Below are 22,606 nucleotides of genomic sequence, written 5' to 3' on the forward strand. Positions count from 1 at the left end.
ACCCTATTTATTTGTAGTACTTACTTGGAAAATAACAAACTATGTTGCACAGAAATGGTATAAAGGGACTTTAGCTGCATTGTATAATACAATATCTGTAACAAAACAATCAGTGTGGTCTGTGATACAAAAACTAGTTGTTTGCTAAATGTGTAGATTCTATCTTCGCAAATGATGATATTGTTTCAATTGCTGCAATATTTCATACATCATCTTAATAAGATAAATTAACTATTTAATTCCACAAATGAATACGTGCTTAAAGTCTGACTTTAGTTCACAGTCAAGAATAATCAGTGGTGGTCTTGATGGGTTGAAATCTGCAAAGAGAAAAAGCCATCTTCATACAACTTACACATACAGGACTGTCTCAGAAAATTAGAATATTGTGATAAAGTTCTTTATTTTCTGTAATGCAATTAAAAAAACAAAAATGTCATGCATTCTGGATTCATTACAAATCAACTGAAATATTGCAAGCCTTTTATTCTTTTAATATTGCTGATTATGGCTTACAGCTTAAGAAAACTCTAAAATCCTATCTCATAAAATTTGAATATTTCCTCAGACCAAGTAAAAAAAAAGATTTATAACAGCAAAACAAAATCAAACATTTGAAAATGTGTTTCCAGGTGTTTCGAGTTAATTAGACGATTCAAGTGATTTGTTTAATACCCTACTACAGGGGTGGCCAACCCGCGGCTCGCGAGCAGCATGCGGCTCTTTGCCTGGTGTCATGCGGCTCTTACGTTCATATCTAAGTTTGTGTTTTTTTGTATGTGCGTGTTCGCTTCGCTTGAGTTCAATACGGTATTTTTCGTCAAACGCGCATGCGTGAGATGAAAAAAACGCAAAGTTTCCCAGTAGGGCACGGGTCTCAAACTCGTGGGCCAAACGCGGAAAGACCACATCCGAATGTCGAGCGGGCCGTTCTACGGTGGGTTACGCGAATGAAAGTGTCCGAAAATCAAACACTGCACTTACGCCATGAACGCCGCATTATGGGCAGCTGGATGTCCCGCACTATGGCTAAAGTAGTTTACGGTGACGCTTTCTCCAGCCGCCCTCAATTCAGCGGACACGGTGTAAGAGCAGCGTTGCGGGAGAACCGCATCCGAATGTCGAACACTCTCTTCGGCTAAAGTGGTTTATTGGTGGGCGTTTGATTACTCCAGCCCCCCATAATGCGGCATTCATGGCGCAAGTGCACCGTTCGATTTTCGGACACCTGTTCTGATTGACACCATGTGAAGGAATTGCTTCGAGTGGCAACAACGGAATTAAGCCAGATTTTAAGAGGATTGTTCAAGGCAAGGAATCCCATAAGTCCCACTAAGCAACATGCATAGTAAAAGAAAACGCTATTGTAAATTATTCTATTTTTGTTTGTGGACTTGGTTGAACTGAGATAATGTGTGTTTGTGTGTGTGTGTGTGAGACAGTGTACACAATGTTCATTGTTGAACATGACAGACCTGTTGTCTTAGTACTGTAGGAGTCCATTTCTGTCATTATGTTGGTGTGTGACATTTACAACAAATCTGGCTGATCAGAGGTGTGTGTGTGCGTTTGCGCGCGCACACGTGTATGATGTGGCTCTTTGCGGTGACACAGTAAAAAATGTGGCTCTTAGTCTCTGACTGGTTGGCCACCCCTGCCCTACTAGTATACTTTTTCATGATATTCTAATATTTAGAAATAGGATATTTGAGTTTTCTTAAGCTGTAAGCCATAATCAGCAATATTAAAAGAATAAAAGGCTTGCAATATTTCAGTTGATTTGTAATGAATCCAGAATGCATGACATTTGTTTTTTTAATTGCATTACAGAAAATAAAGAACTTTATCACAATATTCTAATTTTCTGAGACAGTCCTGTATATGTTACTATTATTGATATTAAGTATACATTTAAAACATGTTTTAAAAGAAACATTACACGCAGTAAAACTTCCAAAGGTCCAAAGAAGAAGCAGACTGTTCTTAAAATGACAAAAGAACATCATGAGTATAATTTATTACGTATTAATACACTTATTGGTTACAGATACTGTCTTTTTCATTACATTCAACTTTTTTTTTTTTAAATTTGTAAAACTCTATGCGACATTTACTTCACGCATTACTTCACTATTAAATGTTTCAGAAACACTGAATATTTGCTTGTGTTGTTTTGTGATTCAACTGTACAGTGAAAGTAGGAATGTAAACCTCGAAGGTAAACTGTAGATTAAACATGGGCTGCTGACAGTTTTTAAGAGCGCACGTCTTCACTGGACTTTGAACTGACATCATTTAATTTACTTATAATGTTCATGACTAATTGTGTCACAGGAGTGTCCCCTGGATGTACGGTTCATTTGATCAGTTCCTTGCCCATAACAGACGTGAAGCTGTTCTATTTTCTGCTTTAAATATGATGTATCCTGAAGGGTTGGGCTGAGCGGCACACACAGAGGCCCGCTCACGCCTCCTGCTGGTGGTTTGGTGTCGATCCTGTAGAGGAGTCAGACCTTTCTGATGGTGGACGTGTTTTCAGAAGCGACTGAGTCAGAGTTAACAAGACGATTATTATTGCAGCGACCGCCCGCTGTCATAGAGCGGCTCCAGTCTGAACACACAGGGGACGAGAAGGAGAAAGTTTTGCATCCACCATCTTGAAAATAGCTCCCCCATAACCATCTGTTCAATATACTGCAATAAGTCCTACGCCCACAAACATTATGTAGCCTACCTGAGCCATTGTTGAGCCTCAAGCGTCCGCAGCACAGGTGGATTCTCCACTGTGTCCTCACATTTTCCTTCATCAAACAGTGGAACAAAAAGACAAAGAACCCTGGGACCCACAAAAAAAAGCAGACATATGAGAGAATGGTGAAATAACACAACAGGATATAGACATAGCAGTGATTTTGTTTTTATATTTCTCTTCACTTTGTTTTATTTTATCTTGAACTGCACTTTTAAAATTGGCCTTTTCTTTACATTTATGTAACGCATCCAACAAAAATTATGAAATAATGTTCTAACTTAGAAGGTTAACTGCAAAGTGAAAAATAACACATATGCTGAGAACACAACACATCTGAATGACAGATGTGTTGAAAACTGGCTCATATTTACCCTGCAAGGTGTTGAAGATAGAGAACAGGTACATGAAGACCACTTTGCCTGCCCCAAATGAAAAAAAGCCAATTGACCACGTCAGGCCCAACAGGACCGTGAGACCGGCCACCGCCCTCAAGTCGTGCAAAGAGTTGAGTCTGTTTGTGGAATGCTTATTGGCCCTCATCTTTCTGATCTGGATCAGAACCACGATGAACACAACGGTGTTGCACAACAAGATCAGAAGGACAAATGCCACCACCGTCACGTAGAAGAAGACGTCATTCTGCAGCCAGCAGCTGGAAGGAGAGAGGGGGATGGTCATCACGTCATTTACTCTGGGATTTAGGATACATGTCATCAACTACGTTGTGTGTTTGATACGGCAAAGTTTGGGATGTATTGATTGTTTTTGTTCATCACACAATTCAGACACGATGCTCCCATGACTCATCCTGATCGACGTCAGACCAGCGTTGGACTTACAATTGGTCGCTGGACTGAAGCATCACTGCGGACTCGTCAGGCAGAGAGCTGCCGTAGGCGTCTTTATCGATAGCCAGCACCAAGCTGACTATGACCAGAGGGACACCTGCGACAACACAACACATCCTAACTTATAAGAAGAAAACAATTCCAAAATATCTTTGTATGTTTTATTTCCAAACTGACTAATAATAAAAAATATAAATTAAAACATGAGGACTATTTATCTGTCTGTTGCTGTTTGTTCTGTTGAATTAATTCTCAAATTTAATTAAATTATTCTATACATTTTATATATAAAATATTTTAAACCTAATACAGTTCGAGATAAAAACAAAGAGTGTTCTAAAGTTGTACATCCACAATGAGATTTATAGGTATACAGAATTGAAATCTTGTAGTCAAGGCAAAGATATATTTTAATATATAAGGTAAAGTTTGTAATAATACATAATCAATATGTATTCAATTGGATGCAAATTGAGATAATTTATTCAAGGACATTCCTATTTTACGTCAAATAAATTATATATTTCTTTTCAGGACACAAATTGTTATGATTTGGAGTGTTTCCTGTTTTGTTTTGAAGTCCCTGTCTCGTTTCCTGTTTCCCTGCGCTTTCTTCCCTGTGCTTGTCTGTTTCATTCCTGATTGTTCCCAGCCACGCCCTGATTGTTTCCACCTGTGTCTCCACCTGTGTCTCGTTTCCCCAGTGTATTTAGCCTGTGTCTTGCTGCTTGTTCTGTGTCTGTTCGTTTTTGTTCCTGTCCGGTTCTTGTCCCTGTTCCTGTTAGTTTCTCTCCTGTTGCCAGACTGTGGTTCTGCTCAGTACCCAATTAAAGAAACCTTTTTATTTGAGAACTCTGCCTGCTGCGTTTGGGTCCAAACCTGCACCTAACACAACAGAACGAACAGACCACTGTTATGATTTGGAGTAGTTTCACAAACTACATAAAAAAATCAGTGTTACCAACTAAACCCCGAGCTGCTTGACAAATCAAAATCCACCTCCAAACCGTAGCCAATCAAAGCCAACTGGATGTTAACAGTGAGCAACACTTTGAGGGCTTACCCCATCCTACAGCACAGAACTTGAGGATGTAGGAGGGAACGTAGATGTTGAACACCTTGACCAGTGCGAGGTACATATGCACGGCCTCCAAGCCCATCCAGGTGAAAGAAGCCAGCAGGAAGTAGTGCATTGTTGCAGCTGTGGCAATGCACAGACTGTAGTTGGAGAAGGATGAGAGCCAGGAGTCCAGAAGGAAGAGCATGCTCAACCCCAGCAGGGCAGCTGACAGGTTGATGAGTATCTTTGATGGGTAGTCTCGACGCAGCTTCCTAAAGTGTACGAGAATGATACACGGGGAACAATTCAGATTTCACCCTAATGTTAGGCATGTGCCAATAGGCACAATTAGATTTGACCACACACTGCTATGATGCAACATTGCAGCAAATTCAGCTTATGGAACCTCCTCTCGCTGGTTATTGCAGCACAGATGGTCTTATTAATATACAGTAAGCCTTGATGCATTGTGATTAGTGTGTAATTGTCACTCAGAGTGACTCACTCAAAAGAAAGGTAGGTCAGAAGAGTGATGCCCAGAAAGATGGAGGATATACCACAACCAAGATTTGAGATCACTGTCAGAATCTGTCTGTCAGCTTCACTGATGGGTGTCCTGGATACATCCTGAAACATAATACACAAACTGTTTGTTTACATATTATTTGCATATTTTTGAAGCCCCCTAGTGGTAGCACCAAAACAGACACAATGTGAAGCAGAAGTGTAATAATGTAAATAATGATAGAATTATAATTCACAAATTGTGGTGTGAACATCAGCTTCCGGGCATCATGAGCAGAACGATTTGTAAGCAGTGAGGGAAGCGAGCAACTGGCCAGGTTGCACACAGTATGTTGGTGCTCAGGGCGAGTCGCTTGTTCCTTGGTCTGATTTATAAAAAGCAGACGAGTGACTCACCAGGAGCACCGCGAAGTGTGTGAGGTGATCACACAGACAGCTGGTCCGATAAGCAGAAACACTTTGGGTTTCACAGCCTCTGCTGTTCCAACCGCCCCGCCCACCTAAAAACACACACACAAACAGACAAGCACACACATATTTGATAACAGTAGCTTATCAGCAAACACGCAACTTCCTGCGTTAACATGTCTTTATTGATGTCACTGGTTCCTCAGAGATTTCATGTGGCTGAATTGCTGTAAATCATCTAAATCATTTGTAAATATATAAAGTACGATAAATAAATAATTACAAACTCACCGTTTTCCTGGAAATCCCAAAACATACACAGAACTTTGTCTTTTGGCTGTAAAATAAAGACAACATGGAAGTGACGATGGTTTTAAAGTTAAAGACAAACTCTTCTTCTTCTTACTTCTGACTGAATTCATGCTCACTTGTTTGGGTGTTTGGTGGCTGAAGGTCACCACCACTCCGTCCTTCAAGTTACTGATGTGGCTGTTATTGATGCTGGCAGACACGACGAAGGAATGCATTTTCCACCCGATCGGTGTTGCATTGGTTGTGCGTGGGTCCTTTTAATACAATGGTTGTCACATCAAGAGGCAGGAATGGACTCGGTTAGTGGTCAATAACATGTGTGACAGTGAGAGAGAGTAGATTTCTCATATTTAAACTATATTGATTTTTTTTGTTTTGTTTTTATACTTGATATTTTATTTAGGTATTTTTACAGGAATACAACCTTCAAAAGTAGGAATTCATAATAATAATAATAATAAACCATGCATCTGGCCAAGAAGGGCCATAAGGAAACACAAAAATAAAAATGTTAAAGCAGGAAAATATTTATAAATAAGGAAACAAAAAAAAATCTAAACAACCATGCAGCACTTCACCAACGTTGTCAGTCAATCAGAAATTCGGTCCAACAAACAGATCTCCAGTACAACAAATATTCAAATATATATGTATATATATTTATTGTTTTAATAATTATGTGGTCTGCAAGAAATATTTTAATATATTTTGTTATCATCTGAAAATAGAAGAAGAACAAAAGAAAGAACCACAACAACAACAAAAAGAAAAAGAAAACAACAAGATTGCAAATAGTAAAAAGAGAAGATCTAATACCTGAAAAAGTTCATCTGTTCCAAAGAACTGAAACTGGACACGAGTTGTTCTCTCTCCAGGAGGGAACAAGTTGTGGAGTTCAGAGGGCAAAGAGATGGTTGTATCTGTGCCAGGGAGCAGTTCACTCACAAAGCTGTTGTTGACAAACACCTGTGGAAGAACAAGGTATTTATAATCACCTGTCAACCTTTAACCCTTGTGTTGCCTTCGGGTCATTTTGACCCGAATCAATATTACACCCTCCCCCCGCCTATGGGTCATTTTGACCCGATTCAATGTTTCACCCTCCTGTTACCTTTATATTTACTAACATATTTTACCCTTTGGGTTCAATTTGACGCCAGCAATTAAAACCTCCAGAAAATTATTAGAATTAATATTGTTTTCCAAGTTTAAGTGTGAGGCACTTTCTGTTTGTTTGTTGACTACCGAAAGAACACCGACATTAATCCGAAGGCGGGGGGAGGGTGTAATATTGATTCGGGTCAAAATGACCCGAAGGCAACACAAGGGTTAAACGATGTGTCAGACATCCAACTCTTGCCAGTTGCTTTTTCGTTAAAGGTTAATCTGACTCAACTGCTTCAGGCCACGATGCCTTTTTATTAACACTATTTCCAGAACATTGGTGCCAAAAAAACAGTCCTAAAGAAGTCAGGTGGAACCATTTCCAGCGTATTACCTCCGGATTCACGTTCGAAGAAGTGAAGGACACTCCAAAGGTAAGGCCACTGAATTCATTTTGATCTACGTTGATCATGGACACGGCCATCGAGGGGGCGGTTATACAGATAGACCCCTCCTGGAAATCCATATTGTTCGCCATTCTTTCTGTCAGATTAAGGATACTTTACGAAAGACAAAAACAAAACATATTGATGAACAAGAAAGTAAGGATTTAGAAGGAATATACATTGAATAAGCAAGTGTTGAAAAGTTGAGTTCAGTTTTGCATTGACTGAACAAAATACACACGTGCCTCTCCACTTACATGCTAGCCACTGGAGTGATGTACGTTTTGGAAAGCAGGATATCTGCAATAATATTGACGATATTGGCACCAACCGCAGGTTTGATGATGCTGATGTCGATCACTTCACAGAGCTTCTCCACGACTGTGTTCAGCTCGGAGGGGGAGAGCTCTGCGCTGTTACCTAACTGGACATCTACGAGGTCCTGAATCATGTCCACGACCTCAGCCCCGTTACCTAGAAATCAATCATGTCATGAAGTTTTTTTGTGTGTGTTTTTGGCAGATTATTCTAACAGTTCCTAAAATGGAAAGGAGAAGATTAAACAAGAAAGTGGAAATGTTTTATTTCAAAGTGTCTTTTAAAATAGTGTCAAAAGCAAAAGGAGTTGAGCAGCCGGTGTGTGTGTGTGTGTGTGTGTGTGTGTGTGACTGGTCCTCTTACCAGTGGAGACAGTGATATTGTCGAGGTCTGATATGGTCACAAGCGGCTTGCAATTTTTCATATCAGGTTTAACCCAGCTGCTGGTGTCAGTTTCAATGTCTAACTTACTGAAGAGAATCAGAGGAGACAGAAACAACAGAGGCAGAAGATATCAGACATTATTTCTGGTGTCATTCTGATTGGTTTAATTAAACTCGACTGTCAGTCAAAGGGTCCTAAAAAAAAAAATACAAGCACATGTCCACCGCTGATGCTTGTGTTTTAGTCTTAAAAGCATCAACGGTTTCTCTCAGAGACCATAAAAGTGATTACTCATATTTTCCCATGAGTGATATTTATATCAAATGTGTCAGAGATAATGTAAGAAGATTGAAGTCCTTCATTACACCAATAATTCCCTGATAGGAAATTGTACTTTGTGTTGCCTGCGCTGCAGTCTGGCAGGGGTCCATCAGTAATACATGTGCAGCGGTCAGAGTGTGTGCAGAGGACTGGTTTAAGCAGGACATTGTAATTGAGGGAATTTCCTTGTCTCACTGAGACGTCACTATGGAAACAGTCGGTCGCGACAATAAGCAGGATCCGTAAAGGAAATAGAGAACGGTAAAAAAAAAAAAATCCTCCAAGATCAATGTTGGCTCAGAAAACTCTGGCTGGTGTGAATGAACCCTATGACATTATGACACATTGTCTCTATTGTAATTTACTATATGCTTTATTATTGTGTCAAAGACATTTAAAATTCACCGCTGTATAATTTCAGTCAATAATAAATAAAATGATTTTATACAGGATAATTATTGTTTAAGATTAGTGTTTTGGCTGATTGATGTTGAGATCAAGATCTTAGGTCAAATGTTAAATCCATAAATGGAAGTTTATGTCTTACCAAAGCCGGAAGGCTCTCTCTAATTTAGGCTTTTTGCATCCGATGTCTTGGTTGGCTGTTGGAAATGCTTCAGGCCAAATGTACACTCCATAGATTGTTGAAGTAGTTTCTTCTAAACAGTTTGCTGGCACTGAAAATGAAAATATAGATAACGTCAAATCTTATTACATAGCTGAACAAATCTGTACTTGTTAGGAAATCCAGCTTGTATAATAATACCACTTTATTAATAAATCACTTTTCAGAACAAAGGGCTTTACACAGTTGAACTCAGATTAAAACATTTCAAGACTTTAGGCAAACGAAAGACGGTAAATAAACAAATAACACTGCTTAAATTAATAAAAGGCTTTTGTGCAAAGATAAGTTTACAGAGGTGATATAAAATATTTCACAGATTCTTTAAGCCTCAGACCTTCAGACAAGCTTACCTATATGTTTGATCGACATATTCAGTGTTTCAATAATAATGGTGCCGTTTCTAAACCCTGGTTTCAAGGCAGCATTAATATGAGTGAAGATGTCTGCCACAGTGTTTTTGTTGAATTCTTGAACATGGAAGGCGCAGTAATATCTGCAGATGAATCATACAATTAGTGTCACACAAAGCAAGAAGCTTTCTGCACCAGTGTGCTTCTTTGTTTGGTCACCTACTGTTTCTGTTGGCCGTGGAACATCTAAAGAAAGGAAACCAGAGAGATGTTGCAATGTAATTATCAGTAGCTGCAGTGGTCTGCGATATTATTTAGAGGATGAACCTATATGATTATGCCATTTATAATCTTTTTGTATTGTCTATTTCTCTATGTTATTGAAATGAACTACACACTCACCATCAGTCCATTGTGCTGCCCCATGTTCCTATGAATATTGCAGAAGAAAAGTTCAATTGTCCCTTTTATATCACACATATGAAGCACTCACACACATACAATAACAAACAAGGTCAACGGTTCCCACCTGCCAACGATCTTCTCGATGATGAGATTCAACACAATCATGGTGCCATTGTCCAGCTGCTCCTTCACCTTTTGCCAAAAGAGAATAATTCAACCGACACAACTTTTCTCTTCGACAGCTCTCACGTTTAGTTATGTAAGTCTCTTACCCATTTCTCAATAATCTCCTCTGATTTTGTCTGGCTGCCATACATTCCTAAACTCAAATCTACTCTGAAGAATGTGTCTGGTCCCACTGCAAGAGAAAAAAAGATGGCAGATAACACCGCAGTGCATCTCTACAGGAAATACATTTTTGTCTAACATTATACAAAAGAACAAATACATGTTGTTGTTTTTAAGCAGTATTTGTCGTTTGTCCCGCCCATTTTTATTCTCTACATCGATGACTGTACTCTCCATGTCATGAGTAACTAAAGTATGAATGACTGAAGTACCAATGTACCTCACAAGAAGCTTTGATGTGCCCACCCTGGCAGTATGCAACAAAGTCTATAATTCTGCTTGGGTGGAATATTAAGATCTGATGGTGTTAATTTGCTGATCCATCACAGAATCATATATAATCGATTTGTTGGGATGAGAATTTAAAAGATTGAAACTTTAATCGATACATCGAGTAAAACACTCCATGATCCATCAAAGCAAATCCTATTTTAAAACATTTCCTCTCAACAGGGGTTCAGGTTTGTTTCGTGAACTGACCGACAGTCTCGTTGAGATCTAGAGGGTCTCCTGTCGTCGACATGTTCGCGGGTCGAGCTGGCAGACTTTGAGTTGGAGCTGTTTGTGAAATTAAACGACATGACAAGAATAGATTACAGCACAAAGAGACTGTTTTGCAATCACGATGTGATTCAATGTTGCTGTAGAGCACCAGTAATACTCGAGGGCATTGTTTTATTACTGCACACTTACCTGGTGTTGATACACCAGAGCTGACAGTTGTTGCCGTCAAGGCAGGGAGTAACTCTGAAAGAGACGGAATAAATCATTCATTATACGAGCTTGCAGCATATCCATGCAGCATCCTTTTAATTTAGCTACTTAACATTCACTGTGAACATTCATGGTAGATTTAATCACTTTAATGGATGTGGTAATGCTCAGGCATCAACTGAACATTTCTAGTTTGACTAAAAATCTTCTTTGTGTCTATAAAAAGAAAAAACTAGAATGGGCACTCGGTAGAGCGCAGACCGTCGCATATCACAAGATTGGGCATTGAATTATGAACATTTTGGCATTAGTTGCATGCAAATTGGATATAAATTGACCGCGCTATATGGTAAAAAGAAGATGTTGACCTTTTCATGACCTTGACCTTTGACCCGATCGAACCCAACATCTAATCAAATGGTCCCCGGATAATAACCAATCATCCCACCAAATTGCATGCGATTCAAGAAGATTTTGACCTTTTTCATGACCTTGACCTTGACCTTTGACCCGATCGATCCCAAAATCTAATCAAATGGTCCCCGGATAATAACCAATCATCCCACCAAATTTCATGCGATTCGGTTTAATACTTTTTTACTTATGCGAATAACACGCACGCATAGAAATACACGGCGATCAAAACATCACCTTCCGCATCTTCAATGCGAAGGTAATAACTGAGCAAATATCATACAATTATGTACAGAGACGTTCAACTTCCTCTGACATGAACATACATTCTTTTTCAAGACAGTGGTGATGTAATCTGTGTTTGTCTAAGGCAGTGCACACAAGAGGCGTGTGCTGTACGTACCCACAGGGACGACGCTGATGCTGTGAGGGTCGGCTCTCATGGTGAGGAAGTGGGAAGAGAAGGTCGAACTCAGCAACGAGGCAATGTGAGCCTGAACCACTTCCACATCAGCAGCCGGATCCACGTTCACGTAGACTTCACAGCTAAAACTTGGGATTGGTCACACCGACATGGGTTAAATCTGCTGTTTGGAGAATGTTTTCTTCCCCTTGTGCCAAACCGCCCACATACACTGTAATTGTTATGAAGATTTTCACGTCTTGAATTCATCTCACCACTCGTTACAGGTGGAGTTTGACAGTGCCCTTGATCCCTAAAAACAAAGTGTTCACCTCTTTATTAAAAGGTCTTATGATTTCACTTACACAACTGATTGTCTTTAATACAATTACAGCCGCCTTGCCTCTGAACTCAGCTCAACGTTCACATACGTCATTCACTTCCTCGGAAAATGTCCCCGTTTCAATAAAGAAAAAAGCCTGTTCTCTGATCAGCTGGTCTTTGAGGATATTGCTATTTCCTTCTGTGGAAAATCAAATTGAGGACTTAATAGTGCACGGTGTACCTGAGATAGTTGTGGAGGTAGAGCAGCAGACTTATTAACCACATGGCAGCTACGGCTGTACAGGAAATCAGATAACAGAAATTACAGATAGGAATGTTGTCCTGGATTGCAGCTTTGATTGTTAGACTTAATAATACACAACCACACACACACAAACACACCCTACATACACACACACCACACACGCTGTATTAATGATAAACTAGCTGACAGTGGTGAAAAGTAATTAAACCCATGCAATATTGCAACATTTGATTTTTTCTGAAGTAAAGGATCTGAATACTTCCTCAACCACTGCCAGCTGAGAGGAGTGTTTTGCTATTGGAAGTTGCATTACCTTGAGGATGACAAGAGGACGTTATGGACTGAGATGTTGTGAGGGAATATGCTCTGCAACTGATAAGAGATGAGAGCAAAGATTAATTCATTTGAATCTGAATTTTAAATAAAACAAATGTCAAAGTCGTTAATCAAATGTTCTTCATACCCAGTTTCTTGTGAGGTCTTCCCATGACAGGGAACAATTTCCAGACTGCTTAGAGTGAGTCACGAACGTCCACATGTTGATTTTGTAAAGTGACCATGCTAGAAAATAAAATGTCCATTTTAAAATATGAAATATTTCAAAAGGAAAGTTTTGGACCTGTCAACGGGGTAAAGCACCAGTTACTGTTGACCTGGTGGTGGTTTACCTTGTCTTTGACCTCAAACTGGAGTTACTGAACAGCAAAGTTTATTCTTTGCCCACTCTTTCAACTCTCACCTGCAGTAGATTACCTTGCAGAGTGAATACTTGAGGACGCCCTGGGAGTAATTCACTTTCAAAAAACTAGACAGCTCAAACTGCATGACCATGATGTGCAAACAAAAAAGGTCAGAGGTCAAACTATATTTACCACAATGTAGGTTGTTGTCCGGCTCGAGGCGACAGTTGTGTTTCCACTGACGCAAGTCCCACCTCAACACGTCTCCCTCCGCACAGCTCTGCCTCTTCAGCTCCTCAGCGCTCCATTCTCTGGCCCACATCCTGAACAGACCGATCTCCCCGAGCAGGTCCTTCCCAGTCTGCGGCTGCACCTCCCCATTGTTGATTGTATAATGAGACACCCCCAGAGTGAGGGTGCCATGTGAGGCCAGTTGCTGGGGTAGGATAGGTTTCACAGAGGTCTCATACTTACTGGTTCCATTGATGTAGATCCGCAGCATGTGGGCTCGGCCAGACCACGTGACACACACAGTGTACCATTCAAGCAATTTCAAATCTCGTTTCACGCTGTGCATTTCTCCAAACAGCCAAACGGACAAGTGTGTCCCTGTGCCCCCCAGTCCCAGCTCTATGTGTGCTTTCCCTGGTGCTTTATAGTCAAAACCTGTCCAATCCAACGCATGGGTGTGACGTAACAGCATGCATGCACTCAGCTCCTGGAGGGCTGGGACCACAACTTCTGGTTGTAGCTGCCAGATACATGGGCGACCCCAGAACAACAGCTTCTTACCCCACAGGCTGGTGCTGGCGGAGGAAGCTGCAACGCCACCTAGGTGGAAAAGACTCAGGTAGGTAAAGAGAACCATGAAGATGTGTGAGATCCCACCCCCCAAAAACAGAGTTTGACAAGCATCGTGTACACAATCAAAGCAATCCATTATTCACAATTGATCCCCATTTTTTTCTTAATAACACAATTAAAGAACAATGGTATTAACAGCTATTACTTTTAGTGATTGTATACTACTGTGACAGCTTTCTTGCCATCACTTGTAGGTTCTCCCTATCAGCACCACGGAACGAGTACTCGGAGGGATACTTGGCAATATCTTTTATTACACCCAGACCCCAGACCGTGTCTCCGCTCGGCACTCCACCCCGTCTTCAGTCCATCCAGCTCCTTTTGAAGACCAAGCCTCGCAGATACACAAACACAGATTGCCATCAGCTGGTCTGATTGTCATCAGTCCAGCTGATGGCAATCAGACACCGTTCCCTGAACCACACCCCCGCTCCACCCACTCTGCAGCCGAGCCTTAACACCCCCCGCTGCCACATACCTCCACCGCCCGACTTAGGCCGGGGCAACATCCGGCCTAACCTACTCCCCCTCCCCCCCATGAGAGCGGGAGAGGAAGTCGGCCACGACCATCTGTGTCCCCGGCCTATGGATCACTTTGAAATTAAAAGGCTGTAAAGCCAGATACCACCGAGTGATTCGGGCGTTGGTATCTTTCATGCGGTGGAGCCATTGGAGCGGGGCGTGGTCCGACCAGAGGGTGAATGAGCGTCCCAGGAGGTAGTAGCGCGGGAGTCGACCGCCCACCGGATGGCGAGGCACTCCTTCTCCACCGTGCTGTACCTGCCCTCCCTCTCCGACAGCTTGCGGCTGATGTACAGCACGGGGCGGTCAAACCCCTCTACCTGCTGGGACAAAACGGCCCCCAGCCCTCTGTTCGACGCATCGGTCTGCAGAGTAAAAGGGAGAGAGAAGTTAGGTGTGTGAAGGAGTGGTTCCCCACAGAGAGCTTGCTTTACCTCCTCAAACACCAACTGGCACCGCTCCGTCCACTGGACCGGATCTGAGGCACCTTTCCGGGTCAGGTCAGTCATGGGGCTGGTCAGCTCTGCAAAGTTCAGGATGAACCGCCTGTAATAGCCCGCCAGCCCCTAAAACTGCCTCACCTCTTTTTTAGTCTTAGGCCGCGGGCAGGCTGCGATGGCGGCGGTCTTGTCCACCTGAGGGCGCACCTGCCCGGCGCCCAAGTGGTACCCCAGATACCGTACCTCCCTCCGTCCAACTGCACACTTCCCCGGGTTGGCCGTAAGCCCCGCCTGCCTCAGGGACTCCAGCACCGCGCCCACCCGCTGCACATGCTCCGCCCAGGTGGTGCTGTGTATGATCACATCATCCAGGTAGGCGGCAGCATATGCAGCGTGCGGCCGCAGCACCCGGTCCATGAGGCGTTGAAAGGTGGCTGGGGCCCCGAACAACCCAAAGGGAAGCGTGGTGAATTGGTACAAACCAAACGGAGTGGAGAAGGCCGTTTTTTCCTTAGACTCTGGCGACAGAGGAATCTGCCAGTAGCCTTTGGTTAAATCCAGTGTCGTAAAGAAACACGCAGTGCCCAGTCGGTCCAGGAGCTCGTCGACCCGGGGCATTGGGTAAGCATCGAACCGTGACACCTCGTTCACCCTGCGATAGTCCACGCAGAACCGAATAGACCCATCCTTCTTGACCACAAGAACAATGGGACTACACCAGGCACTGTGGGACTCTTCTATTACCCCCATCTCCAGCATTGCGGCCAATTCCCGCTGAACCACCTTTCTCTTGTGTTCAGGTAACCTGTAGGGTCGTAAACGCACCGTCACGCCCGGAGGAGTCTCAATCTCGTGCTCGATGAGGTTTGTGCGTCCTGGAAGGAGAGAGAACACATCAGCAAACTGCTTTTGCAACCGGGCAATGTCTGTTTTCTGGGTCCCGGAGAGACGGTCTTCACAAAGGAGCGAGGCCGGATTGGTGGATTTTGGGACCTCAGGCCCCAGCTCCTCTCTCTCAGATACCGAGGACACCAGAGAAACAGACTCCGCCTCCCTCCATGCTTTTAGGAGGTTGAGGTGGTAAATCTGTGTAGCTCCGCCCCTATCAGAACGCACCACCTCATAGTCGACTTCCCCCACTCGCCGTGTGACCACAAAGGGCCCTTGCCACTTGGCAAAAAGAAGGAAGCAATACAAGTACCTTCTCTCCCGGTGTGAATTGTCTCAGCCTGGCACCTCTGTTGTACAGCCGCTGCTGACGCTCCTGGGCCTGGAGCAAATTCTCCCGTGACAGCTGACCCAGGGTGTGGAGCTTTGCTCGCAGGTCCAGGACGTGTTGGATCTCGTTTTTACTGGTGCTCGGCCCCTCCTCCCAGTTTTCCTTAATGAGGTCGAGCACCCCCCGTGGAGTCCTGCCGAACAAAAGTTCAAAGGGAGAAAATCCCGTGGAGGCCTGGGGAACCTCCCGTACTGCAAACAACAGAGCGTCAAGCCATTTATCCCAATTACGTTCATCGTCATTAATAAATTTACGGATCATGGACTTCAAAGTCTTATTCAGACGCTCCACCAGACCGTCGGTCTGTGGGTGGTACACACTGGTCCGAATAGACTTGATGCCCAGTAACCCGTAAAGTTCTCTCAGTGTTCTTGACATGAACTGGGTGCCCTGGTCAGTCAGAATCTCTTTCGGGATTCCGACTCGGGAGATGACCTGAAACAGCGCCTGCGCGACACTCTTTGCAGAAATGTTGCGCAAGGGCACCGCCTCCGGGTAACGTGTTGCGTAATCCACGAAGACTAACACAAAGCGATATCCGCGTGCACTCCGGTGAAATGGCCCGATTAGGTCCATAGCGATTCGCTCAAATGGAACCTCCATTAATGGCAGAGGGTGCAAAGGTGCCCTCGGAATGGCCGGAGGGTTTACCAATTGACACTCCGGGCAGGACGCACACCAACGGCGCACATCCGCCCGGATGCCCGGCCAATAAAATCGGGTCATTATCCGGTCCAGAGTTTTATCATACCCCATGTGACCAGCCATCGGGTTATAGTGAGCCGCCTGGAAAACCATTTCCCGGCGGCTCTTCGGCACCAGCAACTGGGTGCTTTCCTGCCCTGTGTGAGTGTCACGGCTCACTCTGTACAGCCTGTCCCTGATCAATGTGAAGTGCGGATATGTCTGCGCTGCGTCAGGGCGCACCAGCTGACCATCAATTCGTATCACTTGGTCAAAGGCTGAGCGTAGAGTATCGTCCCGAGACTGCTCGAGTGGAAAATCCTCCATGGAGTGAAACTCGGGAGCCGGAGGAGTCTCCCTAGGAGGCTCCGCCGGTTCCCCCTCCCCGTCTGCAGTGTCGGACAACCTCGCGTCACCGCTGAGCACGGCGCACACACCGCATGACCCTGTCTGCCGTGAACGCACCCCCGCAGCCTTCCCCATTAACTTATTAAACCCTGGCCAATCGGTTCCCAAGATTAAGGGGTGCGTAAGGCGGGAGCTAACCGCGACCTTCACGTTATGCTTTTTCCCCCCGTGTCTAATTTCCGCTGACACTATGGGATACTCGTGAATGTCCCCACACTGTAAAAAAGGATTTGAGGTTTTAGTTCATTCAACTCATTTCCCTAAGTCAGTTCAACTAAAGTGTTGGGTGTACTTGAAATATCAAGTTCAGCTGTGCCCAACTAATCACTACAGTTGGAATAGTTGAAGCAGCACAGATGTCCGAGTTGACTCAACAGTTTAGTCCCTGCAAAAGCCCATATGTAACCCCACACAGTTCGAGAGACGGCAGTTGGGGGCTTGCCCCTGCAAAAGCCCTTAGGTAACCCCACACAGTTCGAGAGACGGCAGTTGGTGGCTTGCCCCTGCAAAAGCCCTTAGGTAACCCCACGGTTTGCTACAGTGGATGAAGAAAATTCATTTCTGGATCAGGAGTTGCCAAGGTAAGAACATACTTTTACTCTGCTTGTATTTATCGAAATATGTTGAATAGGAACAATTTATACATTTTACACACGGTTTGCCAAGTAAAGCTTGCAGTAAATAGTTTTTTTTATGACATTTAAGTCCTTGTTTAGGACAAAGTTTAGCTAGCAGTCGTTAGCTTTTGTAGAAAACCCTCCTGTTAAGTTTGTTTCTTCGGTACAGCAATGAGGATAATTTTACATATGTTTCATGTCACGTCAATGTCACGAAAGAGAGTGTGTGTGCGTCTAAAGGTGCATTCACACCAAAAGCGATGCGATGTTTCACGTCGCCCAGGTTTTCCCGAGGAGAACCTCATATTAGCGGTATTTTATTACGAAGAGCTTTATAATTCTAAATCTAAACACGACTCAAACTGACTCCTGCTCGGTCGGAATTGCAACTGAAGCCTCACCATCGAGACACAATACGCGGAATAGATGGTGGTGTTCGCCATACTCTTTCCTTTCTCTTTTTAAATATCTTGAACCCAAAATCAACGGTTGGTTGCGCACGCAGGTCCGCTCCTTTTTGACAAGGCGTTTTTGGTGCGGCTCCGCGAGGGGCGGGGCTTATGTCCGTGTCTCGTCTCCGTGAAGACCGTTATCATCTCCTTCATCCACCATTAATAACTCCAGGGTTTTTCCTGCATAGAGAACATTTGGGCGCGCGCCTAAGCCGTTTTCCCGAGCGCCTATGACAAATCCCGAGCGCCTAAGGCAAAAAAAAAGTCTGCATCACGGCTGAGCGAGGCGCGCGCCGGCATCGGAGCTCAAGCGCGCGCGAGCCGAGAAGAGTTGTTGACGGGGGGGGGTGCTCACCCGTGTGCGCGGATGTGCACACGGGTGAGCACAGTTGTAAATATGGAGCTCTATGTATAAAGATCTCATTCTGACTTTCTTTTCTTTTCTTCAGAGCTGGAGGCTGGAATTGTTTTGAAGCAACATCTCCTGTGAGTCTTATGAATTGGCTTTGCAAGTTCTGCAAATTTTCTTCACCCAACAAACGAGACATAATAAGGCATTACAAAGTACAACACAGACATCATAATAGGTCTTGCCTCTTACCTTGCATTTATTATGACTGTGTGTGCTCTTTTAGGACACAAGTTTCTCTACAAAATCATTTATTGAAACATGAATCAGTGGGTTAGGGTTAGTCTGCAGGGTTAGTCTGCAGACTCCCTTGAAACTGAGAGATTAACTCTCATAGAGGAGATGACAAAAAAGAAAAGACAGAAAACTGATGGATGCTCTGATGGACAGCACCTTCGCATTGCGAAGGAAGGAGATTGTTGATGGTGAGCCTCCTGTCTCTGAAATTGAAGCTCGATGGCCAGCACTTTTTTCAGAAAGACAGGTAATTATTTTTGTATGTATATATATATTTTTTGCATGTATGTACTGTATTTTATCCATGTATGTTTTTTCAATTTGGAAACCACTGACAAATCATTTGTTTTACTTCTCAGATAAGTGCAGAGTTCATGCGCTTGGTTTCCTCTGATCTCCACCAGTGTTTTTTTGATGGACTGGACAAATATGTTCCAAAACTGCTGGAGATGTACAGCATACGAAGTCCAAGCTGTCCTAACCTGCGCCGTCTGCTTCATTCCCTCGATGAACAAGTAAGGATAGCCTGATTTTACCCAATCCTTTGATCCCTAAACCATTAGCAAAAAGTAACATGGCAACACCATTATATAAAGTGTATATATGTTTTAATGCCTATCAGGAGTCTATGCTTTAACTTGTGTATCTTATGGAGTAATATTCCAAACCACAGTTAGCTTGTCAGATGCAAAGTGATACAGGAGCAGCCCCAAGTCTTGTCAGAAATAAGTAACATGGTTGTACTTCATTACTGACAGTTTATCTTCTGTTCTTCTGTTGAGACTTCAAACCAGAAGAGAAGAGCAGCTGTTTTGCTTGGACTTCCGCATTACCTGAGGGAGGACTCCAGCAGTTTCATCTCTGTCTGTGAGGTGTGTATAAATCAATGCACTAAAAATACAGAAAGTTTTAAAAAACTAACATTTTGTCTATCAAACTATGGCATGATAAACGAGAGAGATGGGGAGCGAGAGACGAAAGTCATATGCCTGTGTGTGTGTGTGTGTGAAACTGCAGTAAACACCTATGTGCTGCCAACATTAAAGATGGCAATAGTGATCACTTTAAAGGGAGTATAGTTCCATAGGCGTAACCCTATGTCCTCCCAAACAAGAGTAGTAAATGAGGTTTGGTTTATGGCATGGTTATTTACTTAATATTTAATTTTAATTTCAGACTACCAGCTCAGAAGGAGTAGCAAGACAAGTGGACATTGGCCTGCTCATTGTTGCAGAGGATGGTGGAAGTGGAAAACAATTGCTGGCTTTGAACATTGTTGATGTCGCCGTGGTGCTGGAGGAAAGAGTCATCGTGCAAGAGCTAAAGGATGTTCCCAAAGCCTTTGCAACGCTGATGGGACTCCTCTACAGCCTCAACATGATGTACCCTAAAGGACTAAAATATACCTTTGAAGTCATCCAAAAAGTATTCATGGGCATCGGCAGTGCGACTTGTTCAGCCAAAGTCAATGGACTCCGGAACAAGATGCTTCAAGCATAGGCAAGTTGATGGCTATCACGTGATCTGAATACTTGTTCATATACATTACAATTACATAACACACTCTCAAACATCATAAACACCACTATTAAATAAAAACACATCATAAACACAAACACAAGATCAACACATGCATCATAAACACCACCATCAGTTATGAATGTTGATGTAGCAGGATTTAATTTGCTCATTAAATTGTATTTAAAAAAGGCCTTTACAAGTTCTGTTTATATTGTGTTTCACATGTTAGGCCTTTTTTATTTTGCAGGATTTCATTGTTATTTAAATTGTATTTTTAAAAAGCCTTTAAAAGTTGTGTTTAAATTGTGTTTCACATGTTAGGCTTTCTTTATTTCGCAGGATTTCATTGCTCTTTAAATTGTATTTTTTAAAAGCCTTTAAAAGTTGTGTTTAAATTGTGTTTCACATGTTAGATCTTTTTTATTTCGCAGGATTTCATTGTTCTTTAAATTGTATTTTTAAAAAGCCTTTAAAAGTTGTGTTTAAATTGTGTTTCACATGTTAGATCTTTTTTATTTCGCAGGATTTCATTGTTCTTTAAATTGTATTTTTAAAAAGCCTTTAAAAATTGTGTTTAAATTGTGTTTCACATGTTAGGCCTCTTTTATCTATATATTTCATGCTTTTAGTCCATTTTTGCTATGGTATTTGAATAAAATCGTATCGTACCATAAATGATCTTTAATCTCTGTATTTTTATGTGTGCTGTTAAAAAAAAGATGTGTAAGTTGTCTGGGCAAATTTAGAATTCAAATTTTGTTGAATCAACTTTGAATAAGTAAGTCAGATGAACTTTCCTAAAAAGTAACCTGGCTGCCTTAAAATGATAAGTTGATGCAACAAGATGCTAAGTGGAGTCAACTTGTAATACTGTATTGGCCCTACTAAAAATATAAGTATATTCAACAAGAAGATTGGTTACAACTACTAATATTTTCATGTTTGGACAACCCAGAATATCAGTCATAGTTTGTTGGTTATACTAGTCCTTCTTTGTTGTCTCAAGTCAGATTAAGTTTGTAAAACTTAAAATGTGTTGTTGGTAGTACTAAAAAAACCAGTTGAATTAAATTAAAGTGTCAAGTTGATAGGACTATTTTCAAGCTTTCCCGTTGTCAGCCCAACTATGTTTGCTTAGTTGAATTAACTCTAATTCAAGTTCAGGCAACTTAAGTTTCTTAGCTTGTCTAACTCAACATTTTAAGGCAGCCAGGTTACTCATTATTTTAAGTTGAAGTAGCATATTTTTTTTTACAGTGCATGCACACACCTTATCTTCACCCACAATGCCTCCACCAATGCCCCTGGTCGAACCAGGCTCTGGTGGATCATAGACTGTGTACAGCCGGAATCCACCATTGCCTGATGTATACCCCCCTGGATTCTTACCGGTACGCGGTACGTCGCTCCCGGACCTGGGGAGGGCGTTGGAGAGCCGGCAACCCGGATCACCTGGCCCACCTCCATCAGCGGACACTCCCGCCGGATGTGTCCGGGCCGCCTGCACCTCCAACACTCCTGCCCTGGTGTTTGAGGGACTACCTGTGGGTTGGAAAGGGTGCCGGTGTTTGCTGGGGCCTGTATGGGTCGCGTCAGTGGCCGCGTAGGCCTGGCCGGAGCCAGTGAGCTGTCGCTGTCCACCTGCCCGCCGGGGTGCACCGCCAGGTGATCCTCCGCCAGTGCAATGGCGGCCTCCAGCGACGTGGGGCCGTGACAGCGGACCCACTCTCCTGTTCCGGTCGGCAGCCCCTCCACGAACTGCTCCCTGACGACCTTCTCCACCGCCGCCTGCGCCCCTCCGGAGTTCCCGGGCTGTAGCCATCTGGTGGCAGCGTCCTTCAGTTGGTGTGCGTAGGCAAACGGCCGGTCCTTGGGTCCCAGCGTTGCCTCCCGGAACTTCCGCTGGTGGTCCTGCGGAGTCAGTCCCAGTCGATCTACGACCGCTTTACGCACAGCTGCGTACTCGCGCCGCGCTGTCGGGGACAGTGACAGCGCCGCTGTCTGCGCCTCCCCGGTGAGAAGAGGCAGTAGACGGACTGCCCACTCCACCGCCGGCCAGCCACATGCCTCCGCCGTCACCTCAAACGTCTCCAAAAACGATTGAACATCGTCTGCCGTCGTCATTTTCGAGACCTCCACCCCCGCCAAGGGTGGAGGGCTTGGT

The 22,606-nt window shown here is 43.4% G+C and overlaps 2 protein-coding genes across 6 annotated transcripts; one reads left to right on the plus strand and one right to left on the minus strand.

Annotated features, from left to right (window-relative positions):
* Positions 1 to 1,980: 1,980 nt before the first annotated feature.
* On the minus strand, positions 1,981 to 22,345 carry adgrg4a (adhesion G protein-coupled receptor G4a). 5 transcript variants are annotated; one of them, XM_056439613.1, is made up of 28 exons: positions 22,084 to 22,345; positions 13,202 to 13,840; positions 12,793 to 12,890; positions 12,643 to 12,701; positions 12,306 to 12,360; positions 12,016 to 12,053; positions 11,741 to 11,889; positions 10,903 to 10,956; positions 10,690 to 10,767; positions 10,134 to 10,219; positions 9,986 to 10,053; positions 9,859 to 9,886; positions 9,680 to 9,702; positions 9,457 to 9,599; positions 9,026 to 9,155; positions 8,137 to 8,243; positions 7,713 to 7,929; positions 7,404 to 7,569; positions 6,722 to 6,871; positions 6,022 to 6,159; positions 5,885 to 5,930; positions 5,582 to 5,685; positions 5,166 to 5,287; positions 4,664 to 4,932; positions 3,592 to 3,697; positions 3,124 to 3,404; positions 2,735 to 2,836; positions 1,981 to 2,611 (listed from the first exon to the last, which is right to left on the minus strand). In XM_056439613.1, the coding sequence occupies exons 1-28, from the start codon at positions 22,262 to 22,264 to the stop codon at positions 2,508 to 2,510; spliced, it is 3,741 nt and encodes a 1,246-aa protein (XP_056295588.1). In that variant the 5' UTR covers positions 22,265 to 22,345; the 3' UTR covers positions 1,981 to 2,507. The 5 variants fall into 5 exon arrangements, 4 of the variants coding, with proteins under 4 accessions (XP_056295588.1, XP_056295587.1, XP_056295586.1 ...); XM_056439612.1 differs by having other exon boundaries at positions 21,985 to 22,345; XM_056439611.1 differs by having other exon boundaries at positions 21,832 to 22,345.
* Positions 17,661 to 21,233, plus strand: LOC130209778 (uncharacterized). Its single transcript, XM_056439617.1, has 6 exons — positions 17,661 to 17,787; positions 18,725 to 18,761; positions 18,911 to 19,168; positions 19,281 to 19,436; positions 19,704 to 19,793; positions 20,098 to 21,233. Exons 3-6 carry the CDS (start codon positions 19,055 to 19,057, stop codon positions 20,419 to 20,421), a joined length of 684 nt encoding a protein of 227 aa, XP_056295592.1. The 5' UTR covers positions 17,661 to 17,787; positions 18,725 to 18,761; positions 18,911 to 19,054; the 3' UTR covers positions 20,422 to 21,233.
* Positions 22,346 to 22,606: the final 261 nt, after the last annotated feature.

Source organism: Pseudoliparis swirei, chromosome 19, assembly GCF_029220125.1.
Source record: "Pseudoliparis swirei isolate HS2019 ecotype Mariana Trench chromosome 19, NWPU_hadal_v1, whole genome shotgun sequence".
NCBI classification, from domain to species: Eukaryota; Metazoa; Chordata; class Actinopteri; order Perciformes; family Liparidae; genus Pseudoliparis; species Pseudoliparis swirei.